The sequence below is a fragment of the Grus americana genome, chromosome 5 (assembly GCF_028858705.1).
Source record: "Grus americana isolate bGruAme1 chromosome 5, bGruAme1.mat, whole genome shotgun sequence".
Classification (NCBI taxonomy): domain Eukaryota; kingdom Metazoa; phylum Chordata; class Aves; order Gruiformes; family Gruidae; genus Grus; species Grus americana.
This window is the reverse complement of record NC_072856.1, coordinates 476,123-491,001: the sequence shown is the minus strand read 5'-3', so window position 1 is coordinate 491,001 and position 14,879 is coordinate 476,123. Positions and strand designations below refer to the sequence as shown.

Genomic DNA, 14,879 nt, shown 5'->3' with positions numbered 1-14,879 from the left:
CCAGGCTCTTACTGCCAAGCGTTAATTCTGGAGATGGAGCTCTTGAGCTGGGAGAAAAACTGGCTGTCCTCCGCATTCAAAGAAGCAGAGCACAGAGTGTTAATTTCATAAGAAGTTTTTTTGAAGGCAAAATAGCTTTGCTTGATGTCTTCATACATAATGCATTTACTTTTATAAATACAACCATGTAGCAAATCATTACAAAGCTGGGAAAGAGCTTGTACTGTAAGAATAAAACCAAGCCAAAATAACATAAAAACCATAGCTGTGTGCCCTGAATGTAGATAATTGCGATCGCTCTGGTAACCAATTTACATTTCATAGCAAAATAAATTAAAAAAAAAACCCCAACAACAAGTGTGTCACTTGAAGCTATAGAGCTTGGTTTTTATCCAGAGAAACTAGATCACAGTAGCCCCTCTGGCTTGAAAAAATACACACGAGCAGTATTTTAGGAGAAGAATGTCACAGTTACAGACTGTCACATGCAAAGACGATATAGCTTTTCAGTAAGGCCAAACCTTTATCTTTTAAAACCTTTTTATAAGCCACAGCAGAAATTTTAAACACAGTAATATTACTGTTTTCAGAAAACAGCGAAGACCAGTTTGCAGAGAAGGAAGAGCTGGACACAAATTGCACTGAGTCTGGTTGGGGTTTTTTTAACATGCAAGGAAAACCACCATCTGAAACATTATACACGAAGTTCTACCTTTCTCTTAATTTCAGATTTTATGGTTTGTACCATCACCAAATATTTGAAAACATTCAGGTAAAGCTTTAGATTCTTTCTCCAGTGTGAAACGAACCAAAACCAATATTTAACCATGTGCAACAGTTTGAAAACCCACAAAATTATACAAACAGCAACAAAGATATTACAAACTCAACAAGAAGCGCCAACGCTCCCAAGCTGCAGTAGTCACACATACATCTTTGGCCACACACACACGATATAATTTAGTTCTCACCATTTCCTACCCCCCTCCCTTTAAAACAGATCATAATATTTGTCTAAATGCAAGTATATATGCAGTACATACGTGATCCCACCAACATTCGCTGAAGTTTGGAAGCTGGTGTTCCAGGCTGTACTCCAGAAATTCAAACATTACACTGATGATCATACACATCCACCAGTCTCGAATCATCAATGTCTACACAAAGGGAGAAAATAAATCTCTCATCTGCCTTTTTGAAAAGGAAAAGCAAAACAACAGTTCTAGCTTATTATTAAAACGGCCTGAGCTTTTTCAGTTTATTATATACATGGTGGTCTTGTAGGTAAAAAAACCAAACGAAATATACAGGGCAAAATAAAGCTAGCTAGTAAGTTGGCTCAGGTTAAAAAAAGCTAATATTTAGAGCAAAATAATCAGAAAAACATGCATTGGATGCGCTCTGCCAGAGACAAGCACAACGGGAATTCCTTCCACTGTTGGTATTGACTAAAGAGTCACAAGAAAGCAAGCACTCCCCATTAATGATTTAAAATCCTGATTTGGATGCCCCAGGGAAAAGCCTGCCTTGGAACAGTAGTAGCATGTCATCGGGCCCCTGTGTTTGGGTAACTAGACTTGCGCTGCCTTCTCTGAACACTGTCTTCCCCATACTCTACATTTAAAGGTCATTCAAGCATTTATCTGGCTGCAGGAGTAAAGGTTTTTACTTTCATTGACCTGGCCTCAGAATGAGTTATGGTGGAGGAGGGAGCTTGTCAACGTAACGTTACTTTGGAGAGAAACGAGGGAACCTAACATGGTCAGGAGAGTTAAAAAAAAAAAAGCCTTTCATATATTACAAACCCTTAGTCCAGTTCACAGATGACTGCCTAATATAATTGATCACGAGGACTGGCATCACTAAAAGAGAAGCAGTCAAGCTTTAAAAGTAGAATAGTATTGTAACAGAAATGTAACAGAAGACCCATTCTTACTTTCAGGTACCAGCCAAAAAAGTGAGCAGGAACAAATCCATCCAGTTTGTCCTATAAACCAAGAAGAGAGTGTAGGTCACTTTGCACTACAAACAATAACCTATTCGTAAGGCTTACCTTTTTCCCCCCAGAAAAATACAGCGATAAACTTCAGTTGTTTCCCATATAAATACTAGATACATTTTGTGAGTTTCTTTGTTCTCAAGCACAATGACCAAACAAGCTATCTTCAAGGCAAAGTAAGAGACTGCAAGGGGCAGAAACTGGAATTAGGATTGTGTTGATAAAACGGAGACTGCCTTTTTAACACTAAATATCACATTCATTGCTTTCCAAGGGGACAGAAGCAGAGCAGGTCCAAGCCAGAGCAAGAACGTGCATTTCTACATCAACCCCTCCTCCTTGTAGCTAGCAGAGCTTCTTAAATCTTATCAGCCCTGCTGCCATAAGTCCCTGGGCAAAGAGTGCCTTGCCTCCTCCTAGTTTTGGTGCTGGACTAGGTCCTGATCCACTGAAGACTTACATGGTAGACCCAAAGGATTCAGTGCTCCTCACTACACAAGCACTAACAGCTCCATGCAGTCAGGGAGTTGTAAGTAATCCTAATTCCTTCAAGTCTCCTGTTTGCCAGCGAGAAACAATAACCTGACGGGTTCTGTCTGCTGTTCAGAAAAGTGCAGCTTACAGATTGCTTGGCAACATGCAGCTTTTGAACTTTGTGCCTCAAGGTGGCTGCGAGAAGAAGACTGGTTAAGCACACAAATAAACCCAGACTCCTAAGGGAAAAGGTTTACATCGGTAGTCTGGGAAACAAGGATTGTTAAATGGTTCACTCCTCTCCTGGGCAATGTAATTGGGGTACAAAGAGACGTCTCCATCTGATGCACAGGACAGGTCCAGAGAAGCGAAATAAGAAAGCTAGAGTCAGTCATGACCTCATTCACTGCTCAAAGACCCACGACAGCACTGCGAAGAGTTCAATTAAGCAATCTTTTACCGAAAAATAGTCAGACTCATTAGCAAGTAACTGTATTTGTTTCTCACCCAGATGTTGTGAAATGGATCTGTTTCATTGCCAGGATCATAAATAAGGCAGTTGCCACCGTAGTCTCTTTCTGGCAAAGGAACGCCTAAATGCGGATCAATGTACTTCATAAACTGTCTGCCATCTTGTACAGTCTGCAAAAGGAACACAAACCCCATGTTTCCCTCTGAAGAAGTATTAATGCACAGAAAAGTACAAAGATAACTAAGATCAACATGGTATCTTCAAATGGGTGTGGATTTGTTGTAATTTTTTTGGGTTTGTGTTTGGGTTTTTTTTGTTTGGGGTTTTTTTGTGGGTTTGTTTTTTTTTCCAAATGTGTTGCAGAACAATTCTTGAAATGTATCCAGACCTCGAAGCATCACACAGCATATATACTTGACTTTCTGGGCCTCTAATGCTAAATATTAAGGAAAAACCAAATGACTACAGAATGAACTTAAAATTTCTTAAAGATGAAAAATCAGAGCTCTTGAACTCTGTTTCCTAAGCCACTCCTCTACGCCCCCTCCTTCCCAAAGGCTTACACTCGAACTGGCACACACTTCCTCCTTCCCACTGACCCCTGTGCCCTTCCTCTCTCCATCTCGAGCTTGGCGAGGATAAAGAAAAAGCAGACAGTAACTCAGGAAAGGCTCGTTTAATGCCTGCATCTCCTGCGTTAGGGCCCTTCTTGTTTCCTAGAACGGGAAAGATCCAGCAGCACCGTAAACATGCAGCTGGATTGAAATACAGCGCACGCAAACTCCCACAGACTGAGCACACCGATGGTGCACTGTGAGCAGGGTCGGTCACGCATGTGCGCTCGGCTACCTTCGAAAGCCAAGAACGCGCTGCATTTCACGTCAGAAAAAAATAAATCAGTGCAACTCATTGAATAAACAGTCATTTCAAATAAGGTCCCACTAGCAGCATGGCTAATAAACTTGAAGCAAACAGCAAGGAAGAAATTATCAAAATATTAGTTATCAACAGTGAGCAAGACTTGAACTAATTTACTAGTAACTCACATACGCACATTTGCTGACTAAGTATTTCCCAATGAAATTTCTCACTGCTGTGGTCAATGTTTTACAACAGAAGTAATGTAACATCTATGACAGACTAGCAGACAGTAAAAGCAGGGCAAGACCAACATTAGTTAATAGCAATAATAATAAAATTATAGAATAAACCCACTAAAGTAACATTAACTGTAAGACAAGTTTCAGCTACGAGCAAGCTTGTATTTGCTTTTAAGGAAGTTTAGTCACATATAGAATCAGCATAATTTTAACCTTATTTAAACCCGTGCAAGTAATAATGTATTTTTAGTAAAGAGCTGAGCAACAGCTAGTGCATGTCCTTAACAACTAAATGGCTGGTAACATAACATGCCACCAGAGGAAAGCAAAGCAGTTCCAGGCTTTTCTATTAGAATTCAGAACTACAACAGTACTAGCAAATAAAAATGAAACCTATTATTCAGTCTGACTGCAGCTAGTCAGGAGTATCATTCACAAGGATGCCTGGAAAAAAAACAGGGTGACATGAAACAGTAAGAACGTAAGAGTAAATTGGAACTGAGTAAGTATTCCTCAGTGGGGAGGAATAACAACAGAAAAGGCAAGGCAGACCTGTTCAGGCCTGCAAAAGGGTCAGAACTCCACTCCCTCCAAGCAGGACAGGCAGCCTGAAAGAAACCCTAATGAGACATCAGGGCCCTCCGTAAGGGTTTACACTGAGCCCCCAAGTTATGGCAACAGGACAAACTCACATTGTTGTTTACTGATTGACTGCAGACACATTCTGGCTGCCCACTGCAACGACGAGTCAGGCAAAAAAAGAAAAAAGAAAAAGAAAAAAAAAAAAAGGACAGTTTTGTGTTCTTAAGAGAGCTTGGCACTGACTTTTGGGGAGGCTCCAGGAAAGTCAAGCAGAACAAGAAATGCTGGAGCCAGAGGAAATCTTTGATTAGCTGGAACGGGTCTGATCAATATTAAAAACTTGTTTGCAAAGCAATTGCCTTACTCCAACAGATGACAGACCCTGACATCCCTGAATTCCAGCCCTGCTTCTGCCTCTAGAGGCAAAACATTTTTTTCAAAAACATGTTTCTCATCCTTCTCTCATCTAAAGTGATTTTTTTAAAGCTACCTGATGAGTACGTGACGGTACTTGCACAACCCTTTTAAAATACGAGCACCAAGCATTACTAAGATATCAGCAAGAAGGACCTATCTGAAAATGAAGGACTGGGGACTTTAATTGGAACCTAGATCTGAAGAGTAGCCAGCTGTCTGACAGAACAGGGCAGTTACCTCTCATGGTTTAATCTCTTTATATTCGCTTTTGGTTTCAAATCACGCTGTTGCCCAAGGAGATGACTGCACTGATAATTGGACTGAGTAACTGAGGAAAGGATGAGTCTCCTTCAAAATCGCAAGCTCTTTCTCAGCACTTGAACCTGATTTACAGTGGTGTAAGGATACGTATAGGAACACGATGCTTTGTTAATAGCGCCAGGTTTACTGCTCTTGCTTATCTCAAAACATTTGACTTCAACTGCTGCATTTCTGAGAAGGCACAGAATTGTAAAAGCCATGGGAAAATTCTCAGTTTACTAAAGGACAGGAATATGATAAAAAATAACGTGCTTTATTTGGAAGTACCAATAGCACGTGTTTCTAGAAAAAAACATCATCCTCAGTTTGCTGCCACTACGCAAAGTTGTATATGAAGTTTCAGTTTATTGCCAAAAAAATGAAATGTTCAAAGCACCTATCATTCAAGGTAAAAAGTATGTCAAAAGGTTGAGCAAGAGGAATTCTCCCCACAGTCTGTAAGCTCTAAGAAACTAACAGCTGGTACACAACTTCAGCGAGTCACATCAAGTCTGGCAGAGCAGAGAGTAAACACGAGAAGCACCAACTCCTGATCGTTTGATCTGAGCAAGAACTCTTGACTTCTTATCAACTCATTTAAGAACACTCCACTGCAGCGTCTAACCTAAGCTGAGACTAAATGGATGTTAGACAAGGTGAAATATTTTTATATTATTATAATTCTTCCCCAACCTACAAGTCTCATTAAATAGCACAATGATTCGATTTCACAAAAATGAAGAGCATCTCCTGTAGTCAACGAGAATCGTAAAGAACACCACCGAGGATTTTATATCCACATTGAACTGACATTTAGTAACTAGAAGTCTAAGTTACTTACCTGAAAGAGTATAAAGATGAGGAAGAGCTCATACACAACGCTGACACACAGCCAAAACCTCCAGTAAGCTACAGAAACAGACAAAAGGGACATTAGCAAGCTTTCCGGCAAAATGGTAATTATTTATTTACTGTAATGTAACTAACCAGTTCAGGAAGAGATGCTCCCACCAAGAAATAAGCCCAGCATTCAAGTGAAGCGTTCAGCAGCCTTCCTAAAGGGGACACCCAGAAAGGCGCTCTACCTACCAGCCAGGCTGCTACGCGAATTTGCCAGAACTGCTCAGGAAACAACCTGGATCTGTGAGAATGGACCAGGATCCATAAGAACGCTCCAACCCAATGAGCTAAATATTTCAGAATTAGAATGAATGATACGTGCCACTCGCAGTGCTTTCTAGCAGTCCTTGGAAGAGAACTATATCCTCCCTGCACCAACCTAACTTCTTTCTCCGCCATCTCACACAACCTGACCTGCCCACCTTGGGTTTTCCCAGCCCTATCACAGATCGCACTTTGCCAACTTCTGCCTAGGCACTGCTACAAGACTAAGACCAGCAGGAGGAACTACTTGCTTTTACTTTTGTAAGCCCATCTTTTTTCCCCTGAAGACAAGGTTGTTTCCTCAAGGGGCAGAAAGCATTTGAAAATACCAAAGATCTTTTCACTTTTACTAGGAATTAAAAAAAAAAAAAAGTACCAAAGTTTTAGCAGGTGCTAGACGCAAGACCTATGAGATCATCTGAAACAGTTCCGTGTAAGAGAAGCATCATGCTAAACTCAGCTGCTTCAGAGTCTGCAGTCACTTTTCACTCTCCCAAGACGTGCAAGTACAGATCTTCTCACGCTGAAGCAACACCTGTATCTAAAGGGGACACAAACTGAAGTATTTGTACACCTCCAGCTCCATCACTGTCCCCTCATTTCTTCTGAGAGACTCAGGCAATAGGCTGACTGTCCCAGGCACAAGCTGTGTGCCCCACGGGCTGCATTCATGCCCCTAATTCGTCCTGCTCCACCCAGAGACTGGTTTGGCCTTCGTTCGATGGAGAGAGTTCTGGGCTCTGAAATCTCATCCAGCACTGTTGTAAACTCCTGTACGAGAGGAAGCGGGTTAACGCAGAGCCAGTATGTGTACTGACAGGAGCGCTCCAGCATTTTTTCCTCACCGCATCCAAAAATTTACCCAAGGTAATTCAGCACAACTTGACTCATTCCAAGTGGACATTTAAATCTCTCAGTAACATCACATACTAATCACTCCGGAATGACTTTAATAGACTTTCCTTCAGGTGTTTCCTGTTTATAAAGCAGAGCTCTCCTTCCACGGTTATGTCTAGGTGATAGTTAGCATTGGATCGGGGCAAAGAGGAATTGGGACAGTCCTTCATATGGATGAGTGGAGACGGCAAACTATTCCACCTGCGTGAACACGGTTTGCTGGTAAGTCAAAAACCTAAGAACCCTCAGGCCTCATTTGGGCACTTATCTCTGTTTAAACTCCAAGGCAAGGTAGGTATGCTAATGCTTAAAAGCAGGACCATGACATAAATAATGCAAGAACTAAACAAACTCCAGGCTTGCAAACATACTTGGTTATGGGCTCAGAACCTGAAACCAACAAAAAAAAAAATAAAATCCACATTTTTAAAAGAAGTCTCTAACAGCCTGCTTCCGACACCATCATTAAAATAGACTGAAATGTGAGAAGGTGTATTTGCTTTTTTCAGCAAAACTGCTAAATTAGTTTCATCAAAATGGCCTACTTTACACTTCCAGGGAAAAAAAAAAAAAGGAAAAAGAAAAAAAGCAGATGTGGCCTGGGTAGCAGGAAGTTCTGTAACAGCTTTCACTAGAAATTTGGAACTTTGTAGACTTTAAGTAAAAACCTTAAAACATAATTGTCATTTCTTAATTATGCAATATGATGAAGTGTCTCCTTAGGGGTCAGTCATTAAAAAACCCAAACCAACCTCTAAACACACCTTACGAGGTGGTTTCGCCCCTTGGTCTCCCCCAGGGCAGGAAAAGCAGAGTTCAGCCCACCTCCTCCTTAGGGAGGCAATAACCAGTGCTTCTCGTGCAGCTGTCCTTACACAAACCTTGGAGAAACCATTACTTGAGATTTCTGCCCTTCCTTCAGGTTTGATTAATTTTCAAATCCACGAGCAAATTTCACTTGGAAGGACTGACCGAGAGCGTGCATGCACTCTCTTGCCTTTCTAGAATGCAGCTTAGGGAAAAACAAAACGAGTGAAAAAACCCTCCATTGGTCAAAGGATTATTTGGAAGAGAGGAACCTCTCCCCAAACCAGCACCACCACGCTCCTGAAAAATACTTCAGCCTTTTGACTGGGAGTCTGCAGGACAGAAACGCTGTGGTGGCCTTTTTTTTTTTTTTTTTTTTTTAAAGTGATTAAAAACATTGGTTTGTGTTTGATAAGGTATTTTCTATCCTGTCCTATAATGACTGCATACCTTGAAGAGTAAACATTATATTGAAGCCAGAAGTAAGAATTAACCTTTTTATTAACACACTTCTCCCACAAGAACTGTGCACTGTTTCCTTCAAGCATCACCTTCAGACTAGGAGCCTTAAAAATGTTGAGTTTTTTCTGACCTATGAAGCCTTGTTGACAGATTTTACACTACTCAGACATAAATGTGGCAAACTAGTTCTAAAACCGATGTACATACAGTTCAGAAAGCAGAAAAATCTAAATCCTTATCTGAGCTTTTCTCCTTATATATATGTAGGGTTCTGGCAAGAGATGATCTGCAGCAGCAGAATATGCTCAGCACTACTTCATAACAAAAAAAAAAAAGATCTGGTTATAATTTAGCATGCTTTCTCCCCAGCTGATACAAGTACTCAAGAGGTTTTGAAGATTACTTTCCATCTGTACATGAACACCAGAAACAAGATGTTTTCAAAGCTGTGCAAACATTGTGTTCTCTCTCTCTTCCTAGACTGACCTCAGCTTTAGCTATAAAGTTATTTTTGGCGTACCTCTAATACTTGCTTGCCTTAAATGCACTTGTCACCATGATCCTCCCTCAAATTAGGACTATCTTCCTGATTAAGTAGGTTTCAACTAATCATTTACATACCTGATAGTTTAGTGATTACTACGCTCAAACACTAAACTCATGAACCCAAGACAAACACTTAACAAGAGCACTGCCTGGCTGAGTGCACAACCAACCACTCACCCCCATTTATTGACAGAGGTTTGAGTTTGACCTATGCCACCTGAAAGGTTAAATAAGTAAAGAAAAAAAAATTTAAGCTATTTGCCCAAGCAAGGCACTTATCTTAGAGCTGCTAAATGGGTGGAAGCTACAAAGTGCTGATCAGAAGTCGCACAGGATGTGAGCAGGGAGAACTGTCTGGTCTGAGCAGCCGCAGGAGCCTGGGCCAGCACACGCCTGCTCAAATTACTGCTCCGGAGTACGAGGTTTTCCATAGCACACTCGGGTTCAAAAGTGCCACCTCTGAGTTGCAAGGTCGAGGAGGTGGGACAACAGAAAGTAACAGAGGCAGGCAAGCCCTTCAGGCTGGTCCTAGTTCTGATTGGGCAATTTTGTATTTCTAGATGTGATGCCTGAACACATTAAATGCTATGTTAAGGTAGAAAAATATGAGTTAAAAGCTCAGCTCATCCAAGCCCCTAAATAAAGAGTCATTTATTCCACCCAGTCAGTGAAAAAAAAGCAGCCAGTTAGTATCACTATCCCAATAGTCTGATACATTCACGCAAAACCAGTGGTGAGTATCCAGACTGCTGAATCGTTGAAGGAGTTGTCAGAAAGGCACAGATCACATGCTATTCCCTGGATAAAGTTCTGATGAAAGGATTTCTTCTTTGCAGAACTGCAAGACAACCAGCTGCTCCATCCAGCTTCACCAGCGGCCTGTTCTGCCTGCGCCTTCTACCCAGGGACCGGCAGAGAAGAGCTCCTGCTCCTTTCTAGCCACTTCAGCCCTCCAACCTAGGGGCTAGTTAAGAACTTCAGTTTGTTCTCCAGACGGCTTGTGCTGTCACGCACGGTGCATTAGGTCAAAGTAAGTGTTGGCAACGGGTGGGAATATTAAAAGCTATTTCTTAGGGCATTAATAACTGTCACGGACAATTTCTTTTGAATTACAACGTGGGCATGTTATCTTGACAAAGACAATAAAGCATCATTGAACTCTTACAACACCAGGCTATTGGCACATTCAAGGCTCCATCAAAGGAGCTGACAAGAAGAATGAAGAACAGCTTTTATTTGCAAATACTAAAAAGTCAGCATACTGATGCTGACTTACCCATGATCAATTTTATCATGAAATGCATTATGGTCCCCAAATTTGGGGACCAATAAATGGACCCTCAAGCAGAGCTTAAGATTTGTCCCCTGTAAAATACTGTTCCTTGGGGTTAAGGCAGTGTTCCTCCTTTGGTAGGAGGTTTGGATGGAACCACAGGAAGGCCTTGAAGCCAATGCTTTACAGGAAGGAAACAGAAAATGGAATAAGAAGCAGGGTAAGTTTGTACAGAAGTCTTGCCTAAATAGTCATACATACTTATTTTCATTACAGTCCCACAATTCTGAAGTACAGTAAGGCAACTGGCATAGGTCCATGTAGGAAATTATCAGCTAAACCGGAGAAAATAGGGGAGCTGTGAAATCAGTAGAAAAATAGTAATGCTGGATGAGGCATTGGCTAAAGCTGACATTGACGGTAATACTGAAAGGACGGAAAAAACCCCCAAAAACACCCCACCATCCTGGATGGATACCACTTCTGTGGTGGCTAAGATCAGTTTCGTTAATGGTCTTAGTGAAAAGTAGGTTAATAACACAAAGCAGGGAAGGCAGGGACAGCAAAGAGAAATGAGATGATCTCAAAGCACTAGAGTAACAGAAGAGCTCCTAAGAGAGTTTCACACTTAGGAACCAGTAAGGTTTCGTGTTAGCTCATCAGCTGAAACAGAAGGATTCAGCGTTACCTGCCAGTCACTCAGCCATCACTGTCAGCCAGCCATGAAAAAAAGCACATGCAATATAGAGACGGCTGTTGAGGTACTACCAGAGAGATTGCAGCAAACATTAACACTATCACAAAAACCGTAAGTGCTCTCACATCTGCAATATCCTCCAGAGTTCTGGATGGCCACTTTAAAGAAGAAAACTCAGAATAAGACACACAAAGAGAAAGACTACCAAAAGGTTATGGGGAAAGCAGACTTATATTGAGGGGGGAGACTAAAAGCAAAACTTGTTGCTTTAGCAAAATTTGTTTGCTTTGCAAAACCAACGATGAGTTGGCATACGTGAACTGTGTATAAATAAATCAAGTGGATAAACACCGAGTAAGAAGAGCCATTTAAACAGAATGACAACATGAGCCACAAGCAGCAAACCAAAATATAAAACATCTCTGAGCTGGTCATAAATAGGTACATGTATACTGAATATCAGGGCTCCAAAATCACCCACAGAAGCAGGGCACGACGCCTAGCTGCTTTTAAGATACAACTTGAAGAGTTCACGTAACAGATCCGATGCGGCTGCATGTGACCGTAGCGACCTGACAGACCCAAAGGCTTCCTTCCGCCCTATAAATGGAAGCAGCGCACACCAGCGCCCTGTGCTGCCAGTTCCTTTGAGATGAGATCTTTCTCCCGGAACAGCAGCACGAAGCTAAGGTCAGAGACCTGACTGCCTGACGGGAACTTCCCAACGCACCCCTCTGTAACTGGAGAGCTGGCACGGAATCTCACGGGGTGCAGTGCCATGCCCTCCGCTGCCTGTGGGGCCTTCCCACAGGAGGGGTACGGAGCAGGACAGCCGTTCTCCTTTAAACGGGTACTCAAGGTCTTGCTCTGACTGTGGAAGTATAGCTAGTGAACTGCTACAGTCCCTGAAAACCACTCTTCAGAAGATCATCCCATCAAACGAGCTAGAGAAAAGGTGAAGTTTAGACAAAAGATGACATGAATACACCCAGTATTTGAAGTGACCGAATACACGGGAGTTTCTTCAATCACCCTGTTGATGGACAATTTGATTCTGCTGAAAGATACCTAGCTTCAGCCCAGTAACCGCTGTTTCCGAGACAGGAGCACACAGAGGTGGCAGATGTCGGCTCAGTCTATGCTAGAAGTTTGCTGCAGAGATCTCTGACCTCTGGCCTTTCCCCATCCAACTTGTACCGCTTTCTTCTGGGGAATAAAAACAACTTCCGTCCCAGGCAAAACGGAGGGAAAAAACACATCTTTCAGGATGTTCTGAAACTGAAAGTACTCAAATATCACTGGTGTCCTTAAAAGGAGTAATTTGTCTTATAGGAGGAACCAGAATTAACTGTAACAGAAAGACTAAAAACTGCTTTTTAATAAGATCTCAGAAATGCCAGCTTCTGAAAAAAACCCTTAAGTTTGCAGAGGTGTGCTGTGGGGCATTGCTGTAGAACAATGTCTGCTTTGATCGAGGTTTTTAATGTGTCTGCTGTCTCTCATATCGAATAGCATTCCTAAACTGGAAGGTTAAGTTTTTGCCATAAGAAATACTTATAGCTTTATTTAACTGTAGGAGACCCTAATGCTTTCAGGAGTGTTATGTAAGCCTATATAAATTCCCGTAATTCTTTCTCAATGGTTCACATCTAAAGATAGGCAAAAGACCAAAGATATTAAAATATTTTCCTACTGCCTGATGTAACACTACATGGAAGAGGTTTTGTACTATGCTTTCAAATGCTTTCAAGACTTATAGTCTTACTAGAAATCTTAAAAGTCATAATCAAGGGCTTCAAATCTACCAGTTACTGTGGATAACAGACATACAGCAAAGGGAGCATGGTGTTCCAGCAACTGGATATGTGGTCAGAAGTACAGTCCCATTACAGAAAAGAGATTAAAAAAAGGGATAAACAAGGGAAGTTAAGGTTTCAAGAATCTGGCAGTTCACACAAAGCTTCTTCCTAACAACAGGAAGCCAAAACAGGGATATAAAAAATAAAAAATCCTATGCTACATACAGATTGAAAGCACAGAAAGATCACTATGCTGTTTGGAGGCTGGGTAGAAGCTGGAAGGCTACATGATAGATGTGCAGTGTTACTAAACCTATATTATTATTTAAATTACAACTTACCTTCTCTGTAAGTTACACAAATATTTACATTCACCATAAACCATGCAATTTATCAGAAATATGCGAGTGACTTAAGCAACATAAATTACCTGGATGAGGTCTTGAAAATGGTCCATCTTTAGCTTGCGTAACTCCAAAACATAAGAAAACCAAAATACTGGCAACAATACCTCTGAAAGTGAAACACAGAACAAACTGTTTACATCGCTTCATCTTCCTAATCAGATTGTAAATTATATTCTTTGATGTAAAAAAACGTCTGGTCTTTGTTTCTTAACTACTAAACATGTCCATCATGAATGGATGCCTTTTGGAGATTATATTTCAGGGAAGCAGGTATAAATTCCTGTACTTTTATAGCGTGGTTTCCTGACAGACTGTCTCAAACCCCAAAGTTCACCCATCCATCCTTCTCCCTCCCTCCCCACTAACTGCACGCTTCCATTCCTTCCATTTTGCTGTCATTTACTAGTGTCTGGCCAGCCAGGCGAGCAGCCTCACCTGGCTGAGAACTCATCCAGCAGAAGCCAAACACAAAGAGTAGTTCCTTGGTCCACATGATGAGCCTTAGCCTGCAGATCATCAGGAGATGCACAGTAAGTCAAACGCTTCCCTATGTCTTTGAGAAGCTTTTATGCCCACTTTGTCCGAAAGACACCTAAAGTTTAGCAGTGAGAAAGCCCTCGGGTTAGAGAGCTTCTCACTGCTCCGGTAAAATGTCAGCGAAATTTAGAAATTAACTACTGAACTTGTCACCACTCTAAAATATTTGCTTAGTCAACTACAGACAAGGAGGATCTTCTAAGACCAAGCCAGCACTGCTGCTATTTCAAAAGCTGGAACTATAATATAACAGAGACAGAACAGAGACATTAAAGAAAACAAAACAATTATCAGACCGTGAGCCCAAGTATACTGCAGACCCACAACCTCATGGCAATACCCTAAGCCCAGACCTGCCGAGTTTTCTCGCCCTCAGCAAGGAAAGACCTACCTAAGGACGGCCACAGCCCTGCACCTGCCTCCTGCCAGGACATTATCAGACTGAGATGGTGAAAAGATGACTGACCCAGCTGAAAGCTAACCCAGGGAAAAAACAGCTCGAATTCAGTTGGCTCAGCTCACCGCTCTCACAAGGCAGGAGTGCGGCAGCCCCCGTTAAGGCTAAGCCGTCAGCTTAAGCCAATGCAGAACTGAAGCCTTAAGGGCAGTTAGAGGCTCCAGGAAGAGATCCTTACTGATCAACAGCAAACTAAGGAAGCAACATTCAAGATCCAGGATTTGAAACACACTAATTACACACAGTACGTTTTTCAATAAAGCTTTGGTTTGTAAGTGAAAGAAAAATGAGAAGCAGCAAACACTCATGTCCGAATGCCTGACCCTTTCCGCCAGGAACACCACTGCTTCAGGATGCCGAGTGTGAGATGAGGATGGGTGAGGTCTGGCATATGGATTCAAAGTACCTAACACCAACTTAAAATTCTCCTGAGATTTTAAGTAATTGAGATTTTAAACCCCTTGCATGCACAGAACAGCCTTTTTTCCT

At 41.7% G+C, this 14,879-nt stretch overlaps 1 protein-coding gene across 3 annotated transcripts in view; it reads right to left on the bottom strand.

Moving 5' to 3' along the window:
• Positions 1-14,879, bottom strand: part of PTDSS2 (phosphatidylserine synthase 2) — a 42,793-nt gene that overhangs the window by 12,274 nt on the left and 15,640 nt on the right. For 2 of the 3 annotated variants that reach the window (XM_054827735.1, XM_054827736.1), the window contains exons 3-7: positions 13,420-13,502; positions 6,186-6,253; positions 2,981-3,115; positions 1,937-1,987; positions 1,044-1,157 (exon numbers count right to left, since the gene is read on the bottom strand). In XM_054827735.1, the coding sequence (XP_054683710.1) occupies positions 1,044-1,157; positions 1,937-1,987; positions 2,981-3,115; positions 6,186-6,253; positions 13,420-13,502 (451 nt within the window). The remainder of the gene's footprint in view (positions 1-1,043; positions 1,158-1,936; positions 1,988-2,980; positions 3,116-6,185; positions 6,254-13,419; positions 13,503-14,879) is intronic. The other variant, XM_054827737.1, reaches the window with a different exon arrangement.